The sequence below is a fragment of the Coregonus lavaretus genome (genome assembly GCF_964263955.1).
Source record: "Coregonus lavaretus genome assembly, chromosome: 11".
NCBI lineage: Eukaryota > Metazoa > Chordata > Actinopteri > Salmoniformes > Salmonidae > Coregonus > Coregonus lavaretus.
The window spans coordinates 12,125,443-12,151,337 of record NC_139998.1 but is presented as its reverse complement, the minus strand read 5'-3'; the positions used below and the strand labels follow the sequence as shown (position 1 = coordinate 12,151,337).

At 43.3% G+C, this 25,895-nt stretch overlaps 1 protein-coding gene across 1 annotated transcript; it reads left to right on the top strand.

The window, feature by feature from the left end:
• The first annotated feature begins 422 nt into the window (after positions 1–422).
• LOC311136880 (protein fantom-like) lies at positions 423–25,895 on the top strand. The gene is made up of 26 exons (XM_084171193.1): positions 423–492; positions 931–1,026; positions 1,135–1,279; positions 1,510–1,636; positions 1,876–2,062; positions 2,238–2,343; positions 11,312–11,455; positions 11,695–11,800; positions 12,083–12,229; positions 12,494–12,567; positions 12,677–12,816; positions 12,902–13,008; positions 13,115–13,165; positions 15,504–15,683; positions 15,884–16,001; positions 16,142–16,594; positions 16,716–16,858; positions 18,021–18,384; positions 18,635–18,942; positions 19,102–19,278; positions 19,517–19,682; positions 22,342–22,445; positions 23,443–23,629; positions 24,133–24,217; positions 24,612–24,748; positions 24,932–25,895. The coding sequence occupies exons 2-26, from the start codon at positions 939–941 to the stop codon at positions 25,072–25,074; spliced, it is 3,987 nt and encodes a 1,328-aa protein (XP_084027319.1). The 5' UTR covers positions 423–492; positions 931–938; the 3' UTR covers positions 25,075–25,895.

The following is a 25,895-nucleotide window of genomic DNA, read 5'->3' as shown; positions in this document are numbered from 1 at the left end:
ATTCTTATTTACAATGATGACCTACCCCGGCCTCCCCTAACTCGGACTATGCTGTGCCAATTGTGCGCCGCCCTATGGGACTCCCGATCAGTTGATATACAGCCCGGGATCAAACCAGGGTCTACAGTGACACCTCTAGCACTGAGATGCAGTGCCTTAGACCGCTGCGCCACTCCGGAGCCCTTAAACAGTTTACAGTGTACAGTAAGTGTATATTTTGAATTTGCGCGATTATTATTACTTTGATGTGATATGATATGAACGCCTATCAGCATTACAAAGTAGGCTACTGTACTAAATACCTTTTAGAGACTGACTCACTATACATCATATTTTGGAATATACTCACTCGCCTGTTCCTTTCTGACTGTACTACTCTTCTCCTGAAACTACGTATCCCATGATTCTTTGGAAACGCATGCACCATGGAAACAGGAAGGAGGTTGTTTGCTAGCAACAGTCGCCGAGGAGTGAAATGTTAATTGTGAAACGGTAAGAAATGTGTAAGAAATGAATAGTTAACTGTCAAAATTATGCATGCTTTACCATTGGATAGACACGTTTGAAATGGACGATAGCTAACTTGTTAGCTTGCTTATCCACTCTAAAACTAGCTAGCTAATTGAGACTTGACTTCAGACGAGCCGCTTGTTTTGTAGGTAGCCAACCCCACCTAGTTTAGCTAGCCTATTTGTGAGCTCAGCGTAGTCTTTTGAACGAGAAATGTAGCTAAGTTAGTAGGACAAGAATAAGATGTACACCTATTCTAGACATTGATAGCAGCTAGTTAGTACTGTTAGTTGCATGGTTTTTATCTGACCTTCCTAGATGCAACAAGCCACAGGAGGCTGTGTCCAAGAAGAGGCTGTGTCCTGTTAGTTGTCTTTCATTGATGGGTTGTAGCTATAATGCTCGACCTTTTATTTCCAGATTGAACCATGTCTACGTTTGCTGACGAGACTGCAGCAGATGTGCCCGTTAAAGACATCAACCTTAACCTCACTAAGGTCGGAGTGGGATTATCAGGTTATTAATGCCATTGCCTACTACTTTACTGTAGTTTACTTTACTCTACCCTATGCACCTTAACTTTTTGTGTCTAAACTGGTGGTAACTTCCTGGTTCTGTTTGCAGAGTCGCTGGTAGCCCAGAATGCCCGGGCGAGGCAGGCGATCTTGCGGGTGAGCAGGGAGGAGCTGGAGGACAGGTTCCTACGCCTCCATGAGGAAAACCTGCTCCTTAAACAACACGCACACAAACAGGAGGACAAAATCAAGAGGTGGGAACTGCACCTGGATGCATGCACACACATGCAACACACGCAACACACACACACACACACACACACACACGTACACACATATTTAACAAAGGTTTCAACCCCAATGCATACCCCTACAGTATCAAACCTTAGAGTTCAACAACTCTTCATATGGATTTCTGACCCTTTCCTCTGCTCCCATTCTATTGAACTTCTAACTTGTTTTTCCTGACCTTGGCTTTTCACAGGATGGCCACCAAGCTGGTGCGCTTGGTGAAGGACCGTCAGCGTGTGGAACAGGTGGCTGCAGGCGGGGTGCGTCCAGGGGGCCGGGACGTGGAGCTGGAGGAGATGATGGAAGAGCTGCAGGAGAAGGTGGACCACTTTGGAAATAAGTGGATGCGTCCAAAATTGCACCCTTATTCCCTATATAGTGCACTAGTTTTTACTAGGGCTCTGGTCAAAAGTAGTGCAGGGAATAGGGTGCCATTTGGGACACAGGCAGTGTTTTCATGAATGCTTTCATGTGTTATCCTCTGGGATATCAAATGTGCATCTTGTCGATGTACGTTTTGTTTATTTGCAACCCAAAATCGAGTGTAATTCAATTCTAGGTCCAGGAGCTGCAGATGCAGAATGAGGGCCTGAAGCAGCGCCTGTTGGCCGCTAAACAGCAGCTGCAGACGCAGAGCAAACGGCCCAACCCCTACGGCCATGTCCAATCACGAGTCAATACAGGCCTGCGGAGGCTTAAGGAGGACACATTCACCCTGGCTCAGCTACCCCCTGCTGCCCCCAGAGGTGACCTTTTACTGTAGCTCTTTGATACTCTGACACTGAATCCCAAATTAACTCCTAGTCTCTACTCCCTAGGCATAGATTGGATAGGAAAGCAATATGGCGTCAACCTCATGTTAGAATTTTGGAGGGAGTTTTTCTGTTAGCCTTAACGTTTGTGTCTGTTTGTGTCTCCCAGGCCCCAGAAGTGTGGAGGTGGAGATGAGTGGCAGGGCCCCCCAGGGACTGCTGCCCAGATACGGACACAGTTTGCTGGACGACGCCAGAGCTGAGATCCGCAACCTGTATGTACTGTTCTTATCAGCTAGCTAGACTGTATGGGACGGTACTTTTTGCCCCATATTAGCAACATCCCCTCCATGACTGGAATGCTCTCTCTCTTTCTCTCCCTATCCTCCCTCTCTATCTGTTTATCTCTCCATCTCCCCTTCCCTCTCATTGGTCTCATTTTTTAATATATATATTATACAACGGGTTACCAACATATTCAAATAATGATTGACGTATTTTCATTTAAAAAAAAATATTTTGATGAATTTATTCCTACTATTTCATCCTTCCACAAGATATAGTCCCGACACAAGTCTAGGGTTGCTACCCAAGCCGGCTGATCGTTCGTTCTATCAGTTCAGTGGCCAGAGATGCGACCCAGTCGTTCAGTCTTTTTGTTCTGTATCTATAGACGTTCTAAATGTTCCATTGCCATACTGGCTGGCAACGTTCTTATCCCTTGCTTGCTAGCTAGCCAACTACGGCTAATTTACAGTCACGTCAAACAGTGCAGCCAGAATAACAACAGTAGCTGCATTTGCATTTGTTTAAGCTGTTTTCTAGTGGCATTTATTTGGAGACATTCATAACAATGAGCTAATGAGGCGCGATTTTGCCTGGCATAGAAAATGTGCTCTCTCGTCAGGACACTGTTGTTCAGAGGAGCCAGCCAACAACACAGCTAACACAATCACTTCAAACTGAAGCTGGAAGACTGCAAACTAGCTGCACTTCGTTTTACCTTTTTTCAATTTACATTTCTTTGTATATATCCATAAAAATGATGCCAGCTGATTCATGATTTCGACTGGCTGAGAAACGCTGTCTGCCTTTCTGTCTGTCTCGTCCCGACTCTCGACACGTTAATTACTATGGGACAGCAGGAGATCGAATTTGAATATTGAAACAATGTTGCAAATGTTGGAGAGACAGACAGCAAGGTTTATACAAATCTCTGCTGTTAAAAACTAAATGTTAGTCTAAAAGAAATGTGAGATAATGTCTAGATGCTTTTTATAGTGGATATTACGTTTATAAATTGCTTGGCTGGGCTGATGAGACAGTGGATTGCGCAGTCAGATGGAACAGAGTAAATAGGCATTTTAACGTCAGATTTAGCCGGTGGAATAGACACCGGCTGGAATAGACCAACCCGTTGTATAAATTATAATAGAGCCCCACAGTGGAGGTGTCATAAAACCTAGCGGTCAATCAGGACAATGGTTCCAATTGTTTTTCCACCATTTGATAAAAGTCGCCTTGTCCTAGAGAGATTTACACGGTTATCAAAACGTCACGCCAGGGTAAGCCTACACGAAACACAGCCCTTATTTTAAGTGTTTCTAAAATCCCCTATGGGAAAAATGAATGGTGGAAAAATGATTGGAACCATTTCCCTGTTTGACTGCTAGGTTTTATGGGTGTTATGACTCATACTGTGGTAATCTATACACTAAGTATTCTAAGCTGCAGGAGGATCTCCTATAATTTTGTGCCGATTTTCTTCATTTTAGCCTCTTACATCCGGCTGGCCACTGCTGTGTTTTGTATTATTTACCCATAATGCTAATTGAATTGACATTCCAAATGACCATTAAATAAAGCCCTGATTTGATTATTTCTACCAAGATTCATTCGGTTGTCCAAAAAAACAGAACACTAAAAAACATAAGCATAAGCAAAAAACAGAACACTAAAATACATAAGCAAAAAAACATAAGCAAAATCCTTCCAATATTGCTATTTTACTTTTCAAAATGCATACTGTCATTAATAATTATTGCATCATCATTTAACCCATGATGACGTCACTCCGCCCCCCTCCAGCCCTAGAAAAGAGACCCCCGGCCCATCTAAAAGTAATTCATAGTCTTATCTATCAATCACAGACTAGCCGCCCTGTCCGCAGGCAACACAGCACCAGACAGGCCGCAGGCTTTAGACCGGCTGGGTATCCTACCTGACTGAACCGCCCCCTCCCGTTTCTCCCTCCCGACAGACCCCTGGTAGTGTAGAAATGTTAGTCTGCTTAAGTAAAAGAGGGCTTTTAACTACACTGAACAAAAATATAAACGCAACATGTAAAGTGTTGGTCCCATGTTTTAATGAGCTGAATAAAAAATCCCAGAAATGTTCCATACTCACAAAAAGCTTATTTCTCTCAGATTTTGTGCACAAATTTGTTTACTTTCCTGTTACTGAGTTTTGTCACACAACACAATGCCACAGATGTCTCATGTTTTATGGGAGCACGCAATTGGCATGCTGACTGCAGGAATGTCCAGCAGAGCTGTTGTCAGATAATTTAATGTTAATTTCTCCACCATAAACTGCCTCCAATGTCATTTTAGAGAATTTGTCAGTACTTCCAACTGGTGTAACCACACCAGCCCAGGAGCTCCACATCCGGATTCTTCACCTGCCGGATCGTTTGAGACCAGCCACCCGGACAGTTGATGAATCTGTGGGTTGGCACAACCGAATAATTTCTGCACAAACTGTCAGACTGTCTCAGGGAAACTCATCTGCTTACTCATCGTCCTCACTAGGATCTTGACCTGACTGCAGTTTGATGTCGTAACCGACTTGAGTGGGCAAATACTCACCTTCGATGGCCACTAGCACGCTGAAGAAGTGTGCTCTTCACGGATGAATCCCGGTTTCAACTGTACCGGGCAGATGGCAGACTGTGTGTATGGCGTCATGTGGGCGAGCGGTTTGCTGATGTCAACGTTGTGAACAGAGTGCCCCATGGTGGCGGTGGGGTTATGGTATGGGCAGGCATAAGCTACGGACAACGAACACAATTGCATTTTATCGATGGCAATTTGAATGCACAGAGATACCGTGATGAGATTCTGAGGCCCATTGTCATGCCATTCATCCGCCGCCATCACCTCATGTTTCAGCATGATAATGCACGGCCCCATGTCGCAAGGATCTGTACACAATTCCTGGAAGCTGAACATTTCCCAGTTCTTCCATTGCCTGCATACTCACCAGACATGTCACCCATTGAGCATGTTTGGGATGCTCTGGATCAACGTGTACGACAGCGTGTTCCAGTTCCCGCCAATATCCAGCAACTTCACAGCCATTGAAAAGGAGAGGGACAACATTCGACAGGCCACAATCAACTGATCAACTCTATGCGAAGGAGATGTGTCACTGCATGAGGCAAATGGAGGTCACATCAGATACTGATTGGTTTCCTGATGCACACCCCTACCATTTGTTAAGGTATCTGTGACCAACAGATGCGTATCTGTATTCCCAGTCATGTGAAATCCATAGATTAGGGCCAAATTAATTTATTTAAATTGACTGATTTCCTTAAATGAACTGTAACTCAGTAAAATCTTTGAAATTGTTGCATGTTGCGTTCAATATTTTTGTTCAGTGTAAAACTGTTACGACTCTGACTTGTTATTATTAGATGGTTTATAAGAGTTTTAGGCAGTAGAGTTAATAATAGATAAGTAGATGATAATAATAATACTAATAGCCCAATCTGTTAGGGAAATATACAATTAAAACATTGAATAATTGTATCTGTCCCTAACAAATGAATAAATACATTAAAACAATGTATTTATTGAAAACATTGATACATTCAATAGTCAAGTCAGATGCAATGCACCATTATGGTTTAGTTTGCACTCATTTGCAGCATAGGCCTACAATCATTTATTGATCCAGTGGTTGGATTCCAACCATTATAAATGGCAAATCATTAATTCATAAACGTTAACTATAGATATAACATTGCACAACATTGACAGACGACTACGGAATAAAATAGACAGGGGAATATAAACTGAAAGGCTATTAGTTTAAAAGTATAACATTTATAGGATAATTTCAAGATCCATAATAAGCTGAAAATCATCTACAGTGCTATGAAAAGTATTTGCCCCCTTTCTAATTTTCTCTACTTTTGCATATTTGGTTTGGTTTTCGCCAGGCATAATGGGACCCATCTCGTCCAAAAAGTTGACTCAAGTTTGCCAAAAAGCACCTGGATGATCATCAAGACTCTTGGAAGAATGTTCTATGGACAGATGATTCAAAAGTATAACTTTTTGGACGACATGGTTCCAGTAATGCCTGGTGAAAACCAAACTCTGCATTCCACAGTAAGAACATCATACCAAAGGTAAAGCGTGGTGGTGGTGGTGTGATGGTTTAGGGATGCTTTGCTGCCTCAGGACCTGGACGACTTGCCTTAATAGAAGGAACCATGAATTCTGCTCTGTATCAGATAATTCTACAGGAGAATGTCAGACCATCCGTCTGTGAGCTGAAGCGCAGCTGGGTCATGCAGCAAGACAATGATCCAAAACACACAATGAAGTCTACATGAAAATTGCTAAAAAGCAACAAATTGGAAGTTTTGGAATGGCCTAGTCAAAGTCTAGACCTAATCCCAATTGAGATGTTGTGGCAGGACTTGAAACGAGCAGTTCATGCTTGAAAACCCACACGTCACTGAGTTAAAGCAGTGGGCCAAAATTCCTCCACAGCGACGTGAGAGACTGATCAACAACTACAGGAAGCATTTGGTTGGAGTCATTGCAGCTAAAGGTGGCACAACCAGTTATTGAGTGTAAGGGGGCAATTACTTTTTCACACAGGGGAAATGGGTGTTGCATAACTTTGTTTATGAAATAAATATGTAATTGTTGTGTTATTTGTTCACTTATGTTCCCTTTATCTAATATTAGGTTTTGGTTGAAGATCTGATAACATTCAGTATCACAAATATGCAAAAGTAGAGAAAATGCAAGTCTCCCTTGTGGGGCAGTGGTCTAAGGCACTGCATCGCAGTGCTAGCTGTGCTACTAGAGATCCTGGTTCGAATCCAGGCTCTGTCGTAGCCGGCCGCGACCGGGAGACCCAAGGGGCGGCGCACAATTGGCCCAGCGTCGTCCAGGGTAGGGGAGGGAATGGCCGGCAGGGATGTAGCTCAGTTGGTAGAGCGTGGCATTTGCAACGCCAGGGTTGTGGGTTCGATTCCAGTATGAAAAAAAATAAAAAATGTATGCACTCACTAACTGTAAGTCGCTCTGGATAAGAGCGTCTGCTAAATGACGTAAATGTAAATGTAAATAACCTAAAAGGCCACTCAGCAAGGAAGAAGCCACTGCTCCAAAACCGCCACTATGGTTTGCAACTGCACATGGGGACAAAGATCGTACTTTTTGGAAAAATTTCCTCTGGTCTGATGAAACAAAAATAGAACTGTTTGGCCACAATGACCATCGTTATGTTTGGAAGAAAAAGAGGGGGACTTGCAAGCTGAAGAACACCATCCCAACCGTGAAGCACAGGGGTGGCAGCATCATGCTGTGGGGGTGCTTTGCTGCAGGAGGGACTGGTGCACTTCACAAAATAGATGGCATCATGAGGAACGAAAATTATGTGGATATATTGAAGCAACATCTCAAGACATCAGTCAGGAAGTTAAAGCTTGGTCGCAAATGGACAATGACCCCAAGCATACTTCCAAAGTTGTGGCAAAATGGCTTAAGGACAACAAAGTCAAGGTATTGGAGTTGCCATCACAAAGCCCTGACCTCAATCCTATAGAACATTTGTGGGCAGAACTGAAAAAGCGTGTGCGAGCAAGGAGGCCTACAAACCTGACTCAGTTTCACCAGCTCTGTCAGGAGGAATGGGCCAAAATTCACCGAACTTATTGTGGGAAGCTTGTGGAAGGCTACCCGAAACGTTTGACCCAAGTTAAACAATTTCAAGGCAATGCTACCAAATACTAATTGAGTGTATGTAAACTTCTGACCCACTGGGAATGTGATGAAATAAATAAAAGCTGAAATAAATCATTCTCTCTACTATTATTCTGACATTTCACATTCTTAAAATAAAGTGGTGATCCTAACTGACCTAATTTGGTTAAGGTGTATGTAAACTTCCGACTTCAACTGTATTATTATTATTATTTATATATATATATATATATATATATATATATATATATATATATATATATATATATATATATATATATATATATATATGTATGTATATATATACAGTTGAAGTTGGAAGTTTACATACACCTTAGCCAAATACATTTAAACTCAGTTTTTCACAATTCCTGACATTTAATCCTAGTAAAAATTCCCTGTCTTAGGTCAGTTAGGATCAGGTTTGTAGACCTCCTTGCTCGCACAAGCCTTTTCAGTTCTGCCCACACATTTTCTATAGGATTGAGGTCAGGGCTTTGTGATGGCCACTCCAATACCTTGACTTTGTTGTCCTTAAGCCATTTTGCCACAACTTTGGAAGTATGCTATATATATACACACAGTGCATTCGGAAAGTATTCAGACCCCTTGACTTTTTCCACATTTTGTTACGTTGCAGCCTTATTCTAAAATTGATTAAATTCATGTTTTTTCTCCTCAATCTACACAAAATACCCCATAATGACAAAGCGAAAACAGGTTTGTAGACATTTTTGCGAACGTATAAAAAAACAAAATACGGAAATACCTTATTTACATAAGTATACAGACCCTTTGCTATGAGACTCAAAATTGAGCTCAGGTGCATCCTTTTCCCATTGATCATCCTTGATGTTTCTACAACTTGATTGGAATCCACCTGTGGTAAATTCAATTGATTAGAGATTATTTGGAAAGGCACACACATGTCTATATAAGGTCCCACAGTTGACAGTGCATGTCAGAGCAAAAACTAAGCCATGAGGTCGAAGGAATTGTCCGTAGAGCTCCGAGAGGATTGTGTCGAGGCACAGATCTGGGGAAAGGTACCAAAAAATGTCTGCAGCATTGAAGGTCCCCAAGAAAACAGTGGCCTACATCATTCTTCAATTAAATACGTTTGGAACCACCAATACTCTTCCTAGAGGTGGCCACCCGGCCAAACTGAGCAATCGGGGGAGAAGGGCCTTGTTCAGGGAGGTTACCAAGAACCCGATGGTCACTCTGACAGAGCTCCAGAGTTCCTCTGTGGAGATGGGAGAACATTCCAGAAGGACAACTGTCTCTGCAGCACTCCACCAATCAGGTTCTTTATGGTAGAGTGGCCAGACGGAAGCCACTCCTGAGTAAAAGGCACATGACATCCCGCTTGGAGTTTGCCAAAAGGCACCTAAAGGACTCTCAGACCATGAGAAACAAGATTTTCTAGTCTGATGAAACCAAGATTGAAGTCTTTGGCCTGAATGCTAAGCATCACGTCTGGAGGAAACCTGGCACCATCCCTACGGTGAAGCATGGTGGTGGCAGCATCATGCTGTGGGGATGTTTTTCAGTGGCAAGGACTGGGAGACTAGTCAGGATCGAGGGAAAGATGAACGGCGCAAAGTACAGAGAGATCCTTGATGAAAACCTGCTGCAGAGTGCTCAGGACCTCAGTCTGGGGCGAAGGTTCACCTTCCAACAGAACAACGACCCTAAGCACACAGCCATGACAACGCAGGAATGGCTTCGGGACAAGTCTCTGAATGTCCTTGAGTGGACCAGCCAGAGCCCGGAATTGAACCCGATCTAACATCTCTGGAGAGACCAGAAAATAGCTGTGCAGCAACGCTCCCCATCCAACCTGACCGAGCTTGAGAGGATCTGCAGAGAAGAATGGGAGAAAGTCCCCACATACAGGTGTGCTAAGCTTGTAGCGTCATACCCAAGAAGACTCGAGGCTGTAATCGTTGCCAAAGGTGCTTCAACAAAGTACTGAGTAAAGGGTCTGAATACTTATGTAAATATGATATTTTAGTTTATTTTGTATACATTTGCAAAGTTTTTAAAAGAACAGTTTTTCCTTTATCATTATATGATATTGATGAGGGAAAAAAACGATTTAATCAATTTTAGAATAAGGCTGTAACGTAACAAATTGTAGAAAATGTCAAGGTGTTTGAAAACTTTCCGAATGCACTGTATAGATAGGTAGGTAGATAGATAGATTGTGTGTGTGTGTGCATATAAACAGTCAGTGGCAAATGTATTAGGTACACCCATCTAGTACCGGGTCGGACCCAACTTTGCCTCCAGAACAGCCTGAATTCATCGGGGCATGGAAACTTTGCTCAGTTGGTATCACGGGACCTAACAAGACCGTTTTCCACACCACTGTTGTACTGCTCCGTTATTTGCCTGCTTGTGGCCCGCCTGTTAGCTTGCATGATTCTTGCCATTCTCCTTCAACCTCTCATCAACGAGCTGTTTTCGCCCACAAGACTGCCGCTGACTGGATGTTGTTTTTGTTTGTCTTACCATTCTCGGTAAACCCTAGACACTGTCGTGCATGAAAAGCCCAGGAGGCAGGTAACTGCCAAAATAAAGGAAACATTAAAATAGGGGCTTAATAGGTTGTTGGGCCACCACGAAGCTGAACCGATTCAATGCACCTTGGCATAGATTCTACAAGTGTCTGGAACTCTATTGGAGGAGTGCGACACCATTCTTTCATGAGAAATGTCATAATTTGGTGTATTGTTGATGGTGGTGGAAAACGCTGTCTCAGGCGCGGCTCCAGAATCTCCCATAAGTGTTTAATTGGGTTGAGATCTGGTCACGGCATATGGTTGACAATTGGGTTGAGATCATGGCATATGGTTGACATCGTTTTCATGCTCATCAAACAATTCAGTGACTACTCGTGCCCTGTGGATATGGTCATTGTCATCCTATGGGTTCATAGCCTTGGTAGCCAAAATAATGGCCTGCCCAGCGATTTTATACATAACCCTGAGCATGATGGGATGTTAATTGCTTAATTAACCTAGGAACCACACCTGTGTGGAAGCACCTGCTTTCAATATACCTTGTATGACTCATTTACTCAGTTGGTTCCATTATTTTGGCAGTTACCTGTATATTTTACCCTTTCTCTAATCACTATTAAAAGTATATATTTTTTTCTCACTTTGCTTTAGCAACAGTGACCTTGTCATTCATGCTAATAAAACTAATCTGAATCTTTGTCTGTCAGTGAGAATGTGATCGAGACTCAACGGTCTCACATAGAGGAGATGGACAGAGCTGCAGAGCTGCTGAGGGACCAGCTGAGGAGGAAGGAGAGAGAATTTGAGGAGACGCTCCTTCACCTGAGAGAGCAGCAGACCACTGGGCAAAGGTAACATACCATACAGAAGTAGCTACTCTGCATCTTAACAACACACTCCTCAATCAACTAAATTTTTTTTTTTGGGGGGGGGGAGATTCACATCCACAATAAGGGGTAGTATTCACGTACCTGTGCATCTCCAGTTGCTTTTCAGTAACGGCGTACAACGCGCACACACACATAACGCACACACACACTATATGGGGAATAGTGATCGAAAGCATGCCTCTGTGTTGTGGTGTCTCCAGATCTACTATCAAGGACAACGTGGAGATGATCAGGTTGCAGAAGCATCTTGTTGAGAAGGGCAACGCGTTCACTGTGCTCGAGGGCAGATTCCTACAACTCCAAGAGGTAAAATACAACTGCATGTTCCAGGAGACACTAGTTTATTAGCAATGCTCTAGCAATGTATGGTGTGGATTATTTGTGAAATGCAGGTTGCATTAGTATTGCAGCAGATGGAGGTTTTAAGAAAAATATTTGAGCTGATTCAGAAGAAGTTTTGGTCTCCACAGCACATTCTCATCAATCGACATGGAAACTTCAAATATCTTGTTCTTTCAAAGTGTTTGAAAGAACACATACTATTCAAACCCAGTCACCATGGTAATGACCACCATGTTGTGATTGCAGAGTCAGAGGACCTTGAAGGCCAGTCATGAAGCTGTGATGGCCAAGGTGGATGAGTTAACGGGCCAGCTGAAAGACGAGCGATTGAGGAGTCTGGGCCTGGAGAGCAAACTACAGGCCAACTCATTCTCACAGAGAAGGACAGAGGAGGTAACCTTACAATACATTTGGGGCTGGTTTCCCAGACCCAGATTATGCCAAGTCCTCGACTAAAAAAGCACTTTCAATATTCTCCATTGAGCATGCTTTATAGTCCTGGACTAAGCTTAATCTGTGTCTGGGGAAAATGGCCCTTATGGTTTAGTCATTTAGCAGGCTCTTTTATCCAAAGCAATTTGATGAGACTGAAGCAATCTCATAACATTGTAGGGAAACCCTTGGCTAATAAACGATCCTCTTTTTAATGAAACACAGTTGCAGGAGCAAATCTATGACCTGGAGAAGGAGAGAGTGCTGCTGAAGGACAACTGTGATAAACTGGTGAACAGGTGAGGGATTGGACGCCACGTTTGTACGTTGCTGTGCATGTTGAAATCCTATATTGAAAACTTTTCTGTATGATCATTTTGTGGATGACATATGGTTTTGTGTTCCCAGTGCTTTCGATGTAAGCCAGGATCAGAAATGTAGGATGCGAGAGCAGCAGCTGAAACTACAGATAGCCCAGCTAGAGTTGGCACTAAAGTCGGACCTGACAGACAAAAACGAGATTCTGGACAAGATCAAGGTTGAAAGAGGTAACTGTCGACCAGAACCTTTTGTGTGCATTCACATTCAGAAACATTTTACATTTTAAATGTTTTAATTGTATTATTATTTTAGATATGAATGAAAAATTTAGTCAAGAAAATGAAGAGATTCAGCTTCGGTTCCTGGAGCAAAAGCAGCAGTTAGATGAAATAAAGGATCGAATAAAGTTTTACACCAAGGTACAGGAGCCATTTCTCACTCCATATAAAAATGAATGTGTTTTTGAATGCGTATTCCTCAACCAACATGGTTATAGATGTGCATTCATGTTTGTTTCTCTTCCAGGAGAGTGAGATCGATGTGGCAGAACTCAGTGAGGCACTGATGCTAATCAAGGTAATTGGTAATTTTATCTCAATTCAAATGTATTTATAAAGCCCTTTTTACATCAGCAGATGTCACAAAGTACTTATACAGAAACCCAGCCTAAAACCCCAAACAACAAGCAATGCAGATGTAGAAGCACGGTGGCTAAGAAAAACTCCCTAGAAAGGCAGGAACCTAGGAAGAAACCTAGAGCGGAACCAGGCTCTGAGAGGTGGCCAGTCCTCTTCTGGCTGTGCCGGGTGGCGATTATAAGAGTACATGGCCATTTAGGCCAGATCAGTCTCTCATCTCTACCTGAAGTCATACTGTAATGTCCACTTAGACCATATACAGTGGGGGGGGAAAGTATTTAGTCAGCCACCAATTGTGCAAGTTCTCCCACTTAAAAAGATGAGAGAGGCCTGTAATTTTCATCATAGGTACACGTCAACTTTCTCCAGAAAATCACATTGTAGGATTTTTTATGAATTTATTTGCAAATTATGGTGGAAAATAAGTATTTGGTCACCTACAAACAAGCAAGATTTCTGGCTCTCACAGACCTGTAACTTCTTCTTTAAGAGGCTCCTCTGTCCTCCACTCGTTACCTGTATTAATGGCACCTGTTTGAACTTGTTATCAGTATAAAAGACACCTGTCCACAACCTCAAACAGTCACACTCCAAACTCCACTATGGCCAAGACCAAAGAGCTGTCAAAGGACACCAGAAACAAAATTGTAGACCTGCACCAGGCTGGGAAGACTGAATCTGCAATAGGTAAGCAGCTTGGTTTGAATAAATCAACTGTGTGAGCAATTATTAGGAAATGGAAGACATACAAGACCACTGATAATCTCCCTCGATCTGGGGCTCCACGCAAGATCTCACCCCGTGGGGTCAAAATGATCACAAGAACGGTGAGCAAAAATCCCAGAACCACACGGGTGGACCTAGTGAATGACCTGCAGAGAGCTGGGACCAAAGTAACAAAGCCTACCATCAGTAACACACTACGCCGCCAGGGACTCAAATTCTGCAGTGCCAGACGTGTCCCCCTGCTTAAGCCAGTACATGTCCAGGCCCGTCTGAAGTTTGCTAGAGTGCATTTGGATGATCCAGAAGAGGATTGAGAGAATGTCATATGGTCAGATGAAACCAAAATATAACTTTTTGGTAAAAACTCAACTCGTCGTGTTTGGAGGACAAAGAATGCTGAGTTGCATCCAAAGAACACCATACCTACTGTGAAGCATGGGGGTGGAAACATCATGCTTTGGGGCTGTTTTTCTGCAAAGGGACCAGGACGACTGATCCGTGTAAAGGAAAGAATGAATGGGGCCATGTATTGTGAGATTTTGAGTAAAAACCTCCTTCCATCAGCAAGGGCATTGAAGATGAAACGTGGCTGGGTCTTTCAGCATGACAATGATCCCAAACACACCGCCCGGGCAACGAAGGAGTGGCTTCGTAAGAAGCATTTCAAGGTCCTGGAGTGGCCTAGCAAGTCTCCAGATCTCAACCCCATAGAAAATCTTTGGAGGGAGTTGAAAGTCCGTGTTGCCCAGCGACAGCCCCAAAACATCACTGCTCTAGAGGAGATCTGCATGGAGGAATGGGCCAAAATACCAGCAACAGTGTGTGAAAACCTTGTGAAGACTTACAGAAAACGTTTGACCTGTGTCATTGCCAACAAAGGGTATATAACAAAGTATTGAGAAACTTTTGTTAATGACCAAATACTTATTTTCCACCATAATTTGCAAATAAATTCATGAAAAATCCTACAATGTGATTTTCTGGATTTTTTTTCCTCATTTTGTCTGTCATAGTTGACGTGTACCTATGATGAAAATTACAGGCCTCTCTCATATTTTTAAGTGGGAGAACTTGCACAATTGGTGGCTGACTAAATACTTTTTTTTCCCAACTGTATGAAGAAAAAAGAAAAGAAAAAAAAAACATGTATGCACTCACTAACTGTAAGTCGCTCTGGATAAGAGCATCTGCTAAATGACTCAAATGTAAATGTATACAGCATCACCATATGCTACCACTCCCATCCACAAGTGGGCATTAGTATTACAGTTTGCACTGAAACGAACCCCCCTTCCCGGTTATCATTAGTTTACCACAGCAACAAAGTCAAAATTGGCTATATTGTAAAAATTTATGAAAACAAAAAATAGCTTTTTGGTTTTCATTTAAGGTTAGGCATAAGGTTAGCAGTGTGGTTAAGGTTAGGGAGCAGGTTAGGGTTAGGTTTAGAATCAGATTTTAAGAAGATAAATTGTAGAAATAGGTGGGGTTTAGCCAGAATTCTGACTTTGTTGCTATGGTAACTACTGACGACCATTCTTCTCCCTCAGGTGCGTAAGTCCCACAGGACTGGTGAGCTAGGCTTCCTGGAGCAGGTGGAGGAGGAGGTGCGTAGCGACACGGAGAACTCCACGAGGGAGCTGCAGGCCATGCACACTGAGACCATCCAGGAGCTGGAGAAGACCAGGAACATGCTCATCGTCCAGCACAAGATCAACAAGGACTACCAGGTACATGGTTATGCACAGCATGAATCACTTACTCTACACTTAGGAAAGTAGCTAGATATTCCATAACATTTGCAACAAGGACAATTTAATGGTGTCTTACATTACACATACTTTATAAATTATCTTTATTTGTAGTATTTTACTTGATAAGGTGACATACTTAAAAAAAAAAAAAGTTTAACCGTATTCTTGTGTCTCAGGCGGAAGTTGAAGCGGTGACACGTAAGATGGATAATTCCAAACTGGAGTACGAGCTAAAGTTGGAACGTCTTGCCCAGCTGCTGGACATGAGGGCTGCCAAGATCAGGAAACTAGAGGGTGTGTATTTATTCTGACATGATTGTTGTGGGTTGTGGTGATTTTATTGTTTTGTCTAGTTTTGTGTTGTTTGGTTTTGTCTTTATTGTAATATAAACTGATTTCCTTGTTGTACTGTACTCTCTCCATTCACCCCACAGCCCAACTGAAAGACATTGCCTACGGCACCAAAACACACGTTTTCAAACCCGAGGTTACAGACGACGACGTGGCCGACGAGTTCGACGAGACCGTACACCTGGAGCGTGGAGAGAACCTTCTGGAAATCCACATCGGCACGGCGACCCTCTCCTCAGTCGCCTTGGAGACACTGAGCGACCGTGAGCCCTCCACCTTCTGCACCTACGCCTTCTACGATTTTGAGCTGCAGGCTACACCCGTAGTCAGGGGCGCCCGGCCAGCGTACGGCTTCACGTCGCAGTATGTGGTGAGGGTGGACGACCTATTGCTGCAGTACCTTCACACGGGTTCGGTGACACTGGAGCTCCAGCTGGCCCGGGGCATGGACTTTACGACAGTGGCTGTGGGGCAGCTCAGGCTAACGCAGCTCCTGGAGAACGACAGCAAAGCCCATGGGACCGTACAGCTGGTTGGTGAGGGAAAAGGGATTTTAATATGGTCTTCTTTCTATCAGGGTATGTAACTCAGATTCTCAGCTATCTACTGTATATCCAGTACCTACAGTAACTCTGCTCTCAATTCTCTGCTCCTCAGGTGTGGCTGGCGAGGTGCAGTCGTTTGGCTCTGTGGAGTACTGGGTGAGGCTGCGGGTGCCCATGGAGCAGGCCATCCGGCTGTATAAGGAGAGAATGAAAGCCCTGGGCTACCTCAGCTCTGCTTTTAATGAGGAACAGCAGGTAGCTAGTGGAAATTGTAACCAAACTAATCTCTCTTGGACAGACTACGTAAAAAATAGTATGTGGACACCCCTTCAAATTAGTGGATTTGGCTATTTCAGCCACACCTGTTGCTGACAGGTGTATAAAATCGAGCACACAGCCATGCAATCTCCATAGACAAACATTGGCAGTAGAATGGCCTTACTGAAGAGCTCCGTGACTATCAATGTGGCACCGTCATAGGATTCTGGAGTGGTGTAAACCTCGCTGCCATTGGACTCTGGAGCAGTGGAAATGCGTTCTCTGGAGTGATGAATCACGCTTCACCATCTGGCAGTCTGATGGACAAATCTGGGTTTGGCGAATGCCAGGAGAACGCTACCTGCCCCAATGCATAGTGCCAACTGTAAAGTTTGGAGGAGGAGAAATAATGGTCTGGGGCTGTTTTTCATGGTTCAGGGCTAAGCCCCTTAATTCCAGTGAAGGGAAATCTTTAACGCTACAACATACGATGACATTCTAGACGATTCTGTGCTTCCAACTTTATGGCAACAGTTTGGGGAAGGCCCTTTCCTGTTTCAGCATGACAATGCCCCCGTGCACAAAGCGAGGTCCATACAGAAATAGTTTGTCGAGATCGGTGTGGAAGAACTTGACTGGCCTGCACAGAGCCCTTAACTCAACCCCATCGAACACCTTTGGGATGAATTGGAACGCCGACTGCGAGCCAGGCCTAATCGCCCAACATCAGTGCCCGACCTCACTAATGCTCTTGTGAATTAATGGAAGGAAGTCCCCGCAGCAATGTTCCAATATCTAGTGGAAAATCTTCCCAGAAGAGTGGAGGCTGTTATAGCAGGAAAGGGGGGACCAACTTCATATTAATGCCCATGATTTTGGAATGAGATGTTCGACAAGTAGGTGTCCACATAACAAGCAGCAGTAGTTCTGGTGCTTGAACCCAGAACTTAATCTGACCAAATTCTGTGAGATTTTAGTTCTGGGTTAAACAAGATTTATAACCAGGCCACAACACAGAACTAGCCAAATGTAATGTCCACCCTATTTTGGTGGTTCAATGTTGCTGGTTCAATTGCACAAAACTTTAGTTAAAATACTTATTTCCTACTTGGCCCATAAATCCTTACTAACCCCACTCTGTTTTTCTATAATCCCTAAGCCGTCAACCTCCACCCTCCAGTCAGTATCAGCCAACGAAGGCCTGAACCTGAATGAGCTCAACGTCACCGTCCGATGCTGCAGCAACCTGACATCCCGCCAGGCCCACCCACCCAGCCCCTACGTGGTCTACCAGTTCTATGACTTCCCTGACCACGACACCTGCATCATGGGCGACTGCAGCGAGCCTCAGTTTGAGGACCACATGTCCTTCCCAGTGGCCATGGAGGCAGAGCTGGACAGCTACCTGAAAGCAGGGGCTCTGCTGCTCTACGTGTTCGATGACCACGATACCCAGAGTGAGATGTACCTGGGCAAGGCCAGGGTGCCCCTCCTGTCTCTGGCCCACGACAAGGCCATCACTGGTTAGTTTGGTAGTTAATCAGGGTGGTTAGTTAGAGCAACTACACTGGTAATTATTGACTTTGAGTGTGTTTGTATGTGTGGAGGTTTGGTTAGTACTTTTATCTGTCAGTGTCTTCAAACTGCATACGTTACTTCCATGTTTTGCCTATTTTATTGAATCTTAGTCACACAAACGACTCGTTTTTGTTTGAGTGGGACCAGTTGGGCCACTCCAACCATTGACATCCCCTCTGTGTGTCCTAATTTCAGGTACATTTGAGCTGACTGACCCGTCCGGCCTCCCCAGTGGCCATATTGATGTGATGCTAAAGTGGAAGTTCACCTACCTCCCTCCTCCTGGCTCTACCATGACAGTTGAACAGGCCAAGTTTGTACCCAAAGAGAGACCAGTGAAGCTAACAACACGAAAGGTAGAGGAGAAGAAGGTGGAAGTGGAGGAGAAGAGGGAAGAGGAGGAAAAGAGGGAGGGAAAGAAAGAGGAGTTGAGGATGGTGGTGAAGGAAGAGAAAAGGGCCAAAGCTCTTCTTCCTCTTCCTACTACTTCCACTGTATCTGAGGTAAGGATGGTTTGATGGATTTTGAGGTGGCTTCCAGTACAGAAATAGTATTTACTACGATGTACCTTTTGAAATGCCATTTGATGGGAAAAGATTGATTTCAGTTACCTTTTGGTTTTTGATTTGTCATGAAATTGTGTTTGATTCTTGTCTCCCAAGATACCGTTACCAAAACCTAGACTACGGACCTTGGTGAAAGACAAAACGGCAAGCAAAAAAGTCTCATTCATGGATGTCACAGCACCTGAAAATCAAGAAACTGAAAATGTTTCATATCCCTCTATTTTGCCTGGAACAGAGAAAAGGGAAGTCTCAAAGCTACCACCCATAACAAAGGTACATTATGTCTCTCGTCTCTGAGTTATACGTTATATTAAACACATACCTTTCCTGAGGTTTGGTGAAGATGGGATTATTTTGCTTCATGTTATAGTTGTAATTTTAGTTTGTGTGTGTATATACACTGGAACTGTAATGAGGCAATTCAATGTGATGATTAAGCTTTATTTAGAGTTACTGTCTACTGTGAGATTATGCAAGGGTTACATGCATAGAACGGTGATGTGCTCCACAGGTGGTCACAGGGTCAGAGGTAGCACCAGTTCCTCCTCAGAGCACCACAGAGGAAGAGGATGATGAGGAAGAGTCTTACTTCTCTGAGGGACAGGTGATCGCAGCCAGCTCTCAGTCAACCTCAGACGAATCAGACATTTCCGAGGAGATTCTCGAACAAATGGAAGGTAAGCATCTCACTGATATCAACAACAACAACCCTAACAGAAACATGTAACAATAATAACAACCAGTTTTCTGTTTTCCTTTGTCCAATGATAACGCTAATAATTTGTATCAAGGTCCTATCGGAATTGGCAAGGATATGTTTGTTTTCCCTGCTCTCCCTGTCTTGTGTTTTGGAGTGCAGCTGCAATTTTTCTACTTCTTGCATCAATCTTAATCATTTTCCAGCAAGGCCTGATTTACAAACAAAACCCAAACCTGGACTGTAACTCTCTTAAGTATGACTTTAGTGTACAGGACCTGCTTTTTAGTCTAACACTGAGTTAGGATAGGGTTAGGGCTGCAGGTCAGCTCTGGCTCTTCAGTCTTACACCTACATTTACATTTTAGTCATTTAGCAGACGCTCTAATCCAGAGCGATTTACAGTAGTAAGTGCATGCATTTTTGAACTGGTCCCCCATGGGGATCGAACCCACAACCCCTGGCATTGCAAGCGCCATGCTCTACCAACTGAGCTCCACGGGACCAAATCCCCTATGGATCCTTAGGAAACAAATACTCACTATTGTATTCTCTTTTAAGTGCAAACAGTCCATGTTATTGTTTGCTGGCATGTTTCTTCACCAGAAAGTCCATAAATATTTAATTCTGCTGCCAATAGTCTTCAGGCTGGGGATAGCTGAGCCCATCAATGTTAATGCTGACCTTGAGTAGTACAGGACAGACACCCCCTTCAAAGTTCAGCAGTGGTACATAGAGTTGAAGTCGGATGTTTACGTACACCTTAGCCAAATACATTTAAACTCAGTTTTTCACAATTCCTGACATTTTATCCTAGTAGAAATGCACTGTCTTAGGTCAGTTAGGATCACCACTTTATTTTAAGAATGTGAAATGTCAGAATAATAGTAGAGAGAATGATTTATTTCAGCTTTTATTTATTTCATCACATTCCCAGTGGGTCAGAAGTTTACATACACTCAATTAGTATTTGGTTGCATTGCCTTTAAATTGTTTAACTTGGGTCAAACGTTTCGGGTAGCCTTCCACAAGCTTCCCACAATAAGTTGGGTGAATTTTGGCCCATTCCTCCTGACAGAGCTGGTGTAACTGAGTCAGGTTTGTAGGCCTCCTTGCTCGCACACGCTTTTTCAGTTCTGCCCACAAATTTTCTATAGGATTGAGGTCAGGGCTTTGTGATGGCCACTCCAATACCTTGACTTTGTTGTCCTTAAGCCATTTTGACACAACTTTGGAAGTATGCTTGGGGTCATTGTCCATTTGGAAGACCCATGTGCGACCAAGCTTTAACTTCCTGACTGATGTCTTGAGATGTTGCTTCAATATATCCACATAATCTTCCTTCCTCATGATGCCATCTAAGTGCACCAGTCCCTCCTGCAGCAAAGCACCCCCACAGCATGATGCTGCCACCCCCGTGCTTCACGGTTGGGATGGTGTTCTTCGGCTTGCAAGCCTTCCCCTTTTTCCTCCAAACATAACGATGGTCATTATGGACAAACAGTTCTATTTTTGTTTCATCAGACCAGAGGACATTTCTCTCAAAAGTACGATATTTGTCCCCATGTGCAGTTGCAAACCGTAGTCTGGCTTTTTTATGGTGGTTTTAGAGCAGTGGCTTCTTCCTTGCTGAGTGGCCTTTCAGGTTATGTCGATATAGGACTCGTTTTACTGTGGATATAGATACTTTTGTACCTGTTTCCTCCAGCATCTTCACAAGGTCCTTTGCTGTTGTTCTGGGATTGATTTGCACTTTTCGCAGCAAAGTACGTTCATCTCTAGGAGACAGAACGCGTCTCCTTCCTGAGCGGTATGACGGCTGCGTGGTCCCATGGTGTTTATACTTGCGTACTATTGTTTGTACAGATGAATGTGGTACCTTCAGGCGTTTGGAAATTGCTCCAAAGGATGAACCAGACTTGTGGAGGTCTAAAAAAAAATTCCTGAGGTCTTGGCTGATTTATTTTGATTTTCTTATGATGTCAAGCAAAGAGGCACTGAGTTTGAAGGTAGGCCTTGAAATACATCCACAGGTACAAATGATGTCAATTAGCCTATCAGAAGCTTCTAAAGCCATGACATCATTTTCTGGAATTTTCCAAGCTGTTTAAAGGCACAGTCAACTTAGTGTATGTAAACTTCTGACCCACTGGAATTGTGATACAGTGAATTATAAGTGAAATAATCTGTCTGTAAACAATTGTTGGAAAAATTACTTGTGTCATGCACAAAGTAGATGTCCAAACCGACTTGCCAAAACTATAGTTTAACAAGAAATTTGGGAGTGGTTGAAAAACAAGTTTTAATGACTCCAACCTAGGTGTATGTAAACTTCTGACTTCAACTGTATCACTCAGCCTGCATCAATGAAACTCACTGTCAATGCCAATAAGAATAGGTCATGTCATGTCAACTGTTCTCATTCTCCCCAGTTCCTTTCGAAACACGCATGCAGTGTACACACACACACGCTCACAGCAACACTTATGAATCTTGTCCTACTTAATCGCTCAGTATTACCCCCCCCACTTGCTTCCTTCTGCAACACATCAAGCCTGAAATGCTCTCGTTGGTTATGACTGAATCTCTATTTCTCCCCCCCCCCCCCCCTATTTTTCCCTCTCTCCCCCCTCCCCCAGATGTGGAGGAGGCCCCAGTGGTGGAGTACGAGGAACAGAGTGAATCTATCCTCTCAGACAGTGATGACTGCATTGTTCCTGGCCAGTCCTCCATGGGACAGAACGTGGGTGGACCAAGGATAGAGGATAGAACCCAGCCTGTTTACCTTGTACTCTCAGAGTCCATTGAGGATAGGAGTAAAGTACAGTTGGATAGGAAGTACTGTATCAAGGTTGTTGGGCTTGTTGTGTTTATATCAAGGCCGTTGGTTCTTCAATGTACACAGTGTAAGGGCCATGTATCACGGGAATATAACACCAGCATCCAGGTGAAAGCTGATGATCAGCTTTGGGGAAAAAAGTTTTACTCAACAAGTCTAGTTTGCTTTAAGTTATTTTTGTTTATGTTACCAACCCCCAATGTTTGGACAAACCTCTAGTGCTGTAGGTATATTTACTGTGCCAAGGTTTTCTACTGATCACCTTTAACCAGTTTGTCAAATGGGATTATTGATTCTTTATTCAAAGCACAAAACAAAACACAAGTATTCATTCATCATTAATGGTGTGGATTTGAACTGTACAGATATATCCAGTTCAATATTAGCTGCATTGTTATTGTTGATGGATAGAAAAGCTTAGAAGGATGGATAGAAAAAAGATTTCTCACTGATCATCTATCTGGAAGGAGGTGGAGCGATTGTTCTGCAAGTGAGTTACTTGTATATTCCTTTCACATCTGCTTAGAATGTTATTTTACAGTATATTTACAATTTATTTTGCTATTTTAGATTACTCTCATTATTTTAGTAGTTTATATTTCAGTACAATTATGTCTGATCCTTCCAAACATATTAGGAGGTATAAGAAATAAGGAATCATCTCCAGTATATGACTATCTGGAATTCTTCAGTCATTACTGCCCTGATAGGTTAAGATTCTACAGAGTGTTCTTATAGACACATCAGCCTAGTAAATGGGATCCGCAGCATCAATATTAACCAATAGACTTTCCAAAATCCCACCACAGGTAAAGCCTAAATGATGATCAACCCTTGTTTATTCCAGTGGAGTTCTATTACCGAGTCTTATTACATTACAGCGTCCTGTTTGTCTCTGCAGCCTTCTGCGCGTGTGCGTGTGGAGATAGTGTCTCTGAGCCTGAGGCCTGAGTCGCGGGCAGCAGCAGACAGTAGTGTGGTCAGGCTGTTTGTAGAGTATTCCCTGTTGGACATGCCCTCTGAAGAGACGCCACTGTCCCTGTCCAAACCCTCACCGGGCAAGACCAGCCACTACAACTACAGCAATGGTAAGGGATACCAGAGAGAGCCTACATACACTAATACACTCACATATATGCTGAACACACACACACCACAGGAGGTTGGTGGCACCTTAATTGGGGAGGGTGGGCTCGTGGTAATGGCTGGAGCGGAATAGGTGGAACGGTATTAAATATATCAAACACATGGTTTCTATGTGTTTGATGCCATTCCAGCCATTTTTATGAGCCGTCCTCCCCTCAGCAGCCTCCACTGACACACACATATACTCTCTCAAGCACACACACACACACACACACACACACACACACACACACACACAAACAAACAAATACTCATACAATGTACACTCTGTCATTCTTACTGAGCCCTTGCCAGTGTAGAATTTCAGCTACAGATAAAGTAGCTAAAGAGCAACTGACAGGCTTGATGGAGCAACTCTGAAATGTTTCCTCCATTGACTCTGTATGTGTGTGTACTTGGAGTGTCAGATATGATTCAGTAAGCCATGCCTTGTTTCTCCTGACAGTGATTCATGTGGACATAGAGAATAACAAGACCAGACGGGAGATTCTAAGAGGGGTACTAGAAGGACGCAACCCACAAATGGAAAAGTAAGAAAAAGGTTAAGAGTGTGTGTGTTTGTTTGTACATTGCGTGTGCGTGCGTGCGTGCGCATGCATTCTGGTAGTAAAAAAGGAGGCATAGCTGAGATTTCCCTTGCAAAACTGAAAGTAACATTACGCAACATTACTGTCAGGTAGAAAATAGCCTAAATGAATAGACCAGATAGTGATGAGTTATGTGCTTCTCTATGGCATTGCTGGTCATGGAAGACAAGAAGGCGAGACCGAGGACAGCACTGTTCTAGACTGAACTGTTCTAGAAATGACAGACTGTAGATCTAGAAATTTACAGACCGTTCTAGAGATTACGTATTAACCTTGCCTGACCACTGACCTGCTGTGATTGGTCCTGTCTAACCTCTGGTGTGTTGTGATTGGCCAGTATCAGGTTCACGGTGGTGAGCGAGCCACCGGAGGAGGAGGAGCAGGAAAAAGAGTGTGAAGACGTGGGCGTGGCCTTCTTCAGGATCCCTGACATCCTGGAGCAACAGCAGGACCTGATTGAGACCAGCCTGAACAGTGAGTATTGTGTATGTATATTGTGTAGAAAACTGGGTCTTTATGTCAACTTGTGCAACAGGAAGTAAAACCTTTTTGTTTTCTCTCACCCCATCCCTCTGTTTTTCTTTGTGCGTCTCTCTCTATCGCTCTCTCTCTTTCTTCTCCCTCTCCCACTCTTTGTCTCTCTTTCTGAGTGTGTAGTTGTGGATGTGCAGGACAGCAGTGTGGTGGTGGGCAGTCTGTGTGTGTCTGTAGAGGGACTGGAGGCACTACAGTCTATCATGGAGGACCCAGACCATGACTACACGCCCCTCTCCTCACTGGAACAAAAGGCAGAGGGTTAACTCACAACAAACATGTTACTAGTGTGAATGACTGGGGTGTGGAGCCGGGGCTCCTGCACGCCACAAGACACAAGTCTTCTGGTCTCAGACAAGGTTACCTATCACATAAATATGGTTCACCAAATCACCGCTGTAACACTAGAAATCAGTGGAGGCTGGTGGGAGGCGCTATAGGAGGACGGGCTCATTGTAATGGATGGGATGGACGGAGTCAAACTTGTGGTTTCCATATATTTGATACCGTTCCATTCATTCCATTCCAGCATCTACAATTAGCCTGTCCTCCTATAGCTCCTCCCACTAGCCGACTGCTTGAAATACATTTTACTGCTGTTTACACAAGTATTCATCACTTCACTTATTTATTCTGGGAGCTACAAGAAGTAAAACATGGAATATGTAATGGAAAAAATGGTCTATGGACACATTTTTCTATGTTCTGATACTGTTGCGTATGCAAATTAGTAATTAGAAAATTATACTGTATTTAGATTATATATTTTATTTATATATTTTTATAGTTGAAAGGGATTATATTATGAGGCAGTATGGCACTCCATGTCAATGGCGTGATGTGTGAAATTGTGTTAGTAAAAAACAGTATATTTTATAGGGCCTTGTAACATTGGCTCTGGTTATAATTGGATAATTAGCACATTAGCACAAACCAGGAGTAATGTACGGACTGTGAAAATGTGTACCTCAACCATATTTTAGATTATGTTTATATCTGAAATGAGGCTGTTCAGTAGAGTTATAGAATGTCCAAAGCATTGACGAATATCTTATTTTTAAGAGAGTAATAAAGAGTTTAGTTTCTA

Coding starts and splice junctions, on each gene's coding strand:
- LOC311136880 (XM_084171193.1), top strand. CDS start 939: ATGTCTACGTTTGCTGACGAGACTGCAGCAGATGTGCCCGTTAAAGAC. Junction 16,002..16,141: donor CAAGATCAGGAAACTAGAGG/GTGTGTATTTAT, acceptor TTCACCCCACAG/CCCAACTGAAAGACATTGCC. Junction 16,595..16,715: donor TGGGACCGTACAGCTGGTTG/GTGAGGGAAAAG, acceptor TCTGCTCCTCAG/GTGTGGCTGGCGAGGTGCAG.